General features: G+C 35.3%; 1 protein-coding gene across 1 annotated transcript; it reads left to right on the top strand.

Moving 5' to 3' along the window:
• The first annotated feature begins 650 nt into the window (after positions 1 to 650).
• Positions 651 to 1,895, top strand: LOC130673831 (uncharacterized). The gene has a single exon (XM_057479041.1). The coding sequence runs from the start codon at positions 651 to 653 to the stop codon at positions 1,893 to 1,895; it is 1,245 nt and encodes a 414-aa protein (XP_057335024.1).
• The last annotated feature ends 292 nt before the right edge of the window (positions 1,896 to 2,187 follow it).

A 2,187-nucleotide genomic window follows, 5' to 3' on the forward strand; every position in this document is an offset into this window, starting at 1 on the left:
ACATTCAAAAGAAATTACGAAGACTCAGCATCAGCATCAGAGCTAATAACAATGAATTGAGAAGTGAAATTAAATGTGATCAATTTGTAAATTTTACACCCCAAAATTCTATTGATCAGCTATTGGGATTTACAAATCAGAAGCTTGCACCACATAAAACTCACTCATCAGATTTACCAGTAAAGATATTAAAACTCAATGCTCTGAGAGTTGAGTGCAACATCACATCAGGTGCTTACATAAATGAACGCAAAGTTCACACTATTCATGAATTTTTCCCGAGTGTACCATCTGGATATAAGATTGTTGAATTGCCATCACACATCATTTATCTACCGATCGCCATACAAGCAATACATAATCTCAGACTGAGAATTGTAGATCAAGACGGAAAACTGGCTAATTTCAGAGGTGAGACGATAACGATAAGACTACATATAAAGTCTATAAAATAATGGGTATCGTGTATGAGACAAAAAGTGGTGCTGGCTATAAAAAGATAGCAGCATGGTCGAGCAACATCAGTCGCCGAGTACCTCACAAGGTGTTAACACATCAGAACGCTCAGTTTCTACAGAGCCTAGGACTAAAATTACGTGGAAAATTAAGAAAATAAAAATTTATTTTTGGTGTTTGACGTGTACACGACCATGGCGGCGGCGGCGGAAATCTTAAATATTCAACGACAAATAATTTTTGATGAGTCAATTGCGCACTATGAAGCGCATGCTCATCTACCGTATGCTTCATCAACATTCAACAACAGCGATGAAATAAGAATTGCAGTTCAACATCAAGATTTGTGTCTACTTCCGAGTAAAAGTACATTACATGTATACGGGAAAGTCACCAAGTCTGATGGAACAGCTGTAAGTGTAACTACTCACATGGTCAACATGACAGTTTGTCATATGTTTGAAGAAATACGCTACGAACTCAATGGTGTTGAGATTGATCGTAGCAAAAATGTTGGCATCACAAGTCTCATGAAAGGATACACATCACTGAGTCCTGCTCAACAAAATACACTAGAAAATTCGGGTTGGATTATGGATGAAGCTGTCAATAAATTACACAATGATAATGGCTACTTTGATGTATCTATACCACTGAGTCTTTTGCTTGGATTTGCTGAAGATTACCATAAAGTTGTCATCAATGCAAAGCATGAATTAATTTTAATAAGATCAAATTCTGATTTGAATGCATACATTGTGGCCACACCTGCTGCTGGAGCTCATGCTGAAGCAGTTAAAATTACGCTGCAAAAAATCGAGTGGATTGTAACATATGTAACTATGGCTGATAAACAAAAAATTGAAGCTTTGAATTATATTACAAGTGATCCAGCTATCTCAATCAGTTTCCGTGCTTGGGAGATGTACGAATATCCTCTATTACCAAATACTTCGAAGCACATTTGGGCAGTAAAAACTTCTACGCAGCTCGAGAAACCACGTTTTGTAATACTTGGATTTCAAACAGCAAGAAAAAATGACGCTACTAGAAATGCCAGCGTATTTGATCATTGCAACATCAGAGATATAAAATTATTTTTAAACTCTCAGAGTTATCCTTATGGGAATTTAAACCTCAACATTGCAAATAATCAATATGCTCTGTTGTATGACATGTATATAAATTTCCAAATTTCTTACTACAACAAAGAACCTGAACCACTGCTAACGAAGAAGAAATTTTTGGAACAAGCACCGCTGTACGTTATCGATTGCTCGAAACAAAACGAATCGATAAAATCTGGACCAGTGGACATTCGTCTGGAATTTGAATCCGCAAATCAATTCCCTGCACAGACATCAGCTTACTGCCTCATAATACATGATCGTATAGTCGAGTATAATCCTATACGCAACATCATACGAAAACTAATATGAAGACTGTTAAATTTGATCCAATGCCAGCTATACATCACATGTATGTATGGAGATTTGCACACGAGCAAGCAAGAAGAGGCGAATGGGAACAAGCAGCAAGAGATCGAGAACGATTTAAACGGAGAATTAATAAATTAAATATCATTATTGAACCTGTATTAATTAATAAACTTACATTTACAAATGAATAAACTTTTTTTATATTGATATGTAGTGTTTTTTATTACTTATAACCTAAAATATACGTTTAAGTCTTAGATAACCTTAAATACATAATAAACTATAGATATTT

Source organism: Microplitis mediator, chromosome 8 (assembly GCF_029852145.1).
Source record: "Microplitis mediator isolate UGA2020A chromosome 8, iyMicMedi2.1, whole genome shotgun sequence".
NCBI lineage: Eukaryota > Metazoa > Arthropoda > Insecta > Hymenoptera > Braconidae > Microplitis > Microplitis mediator.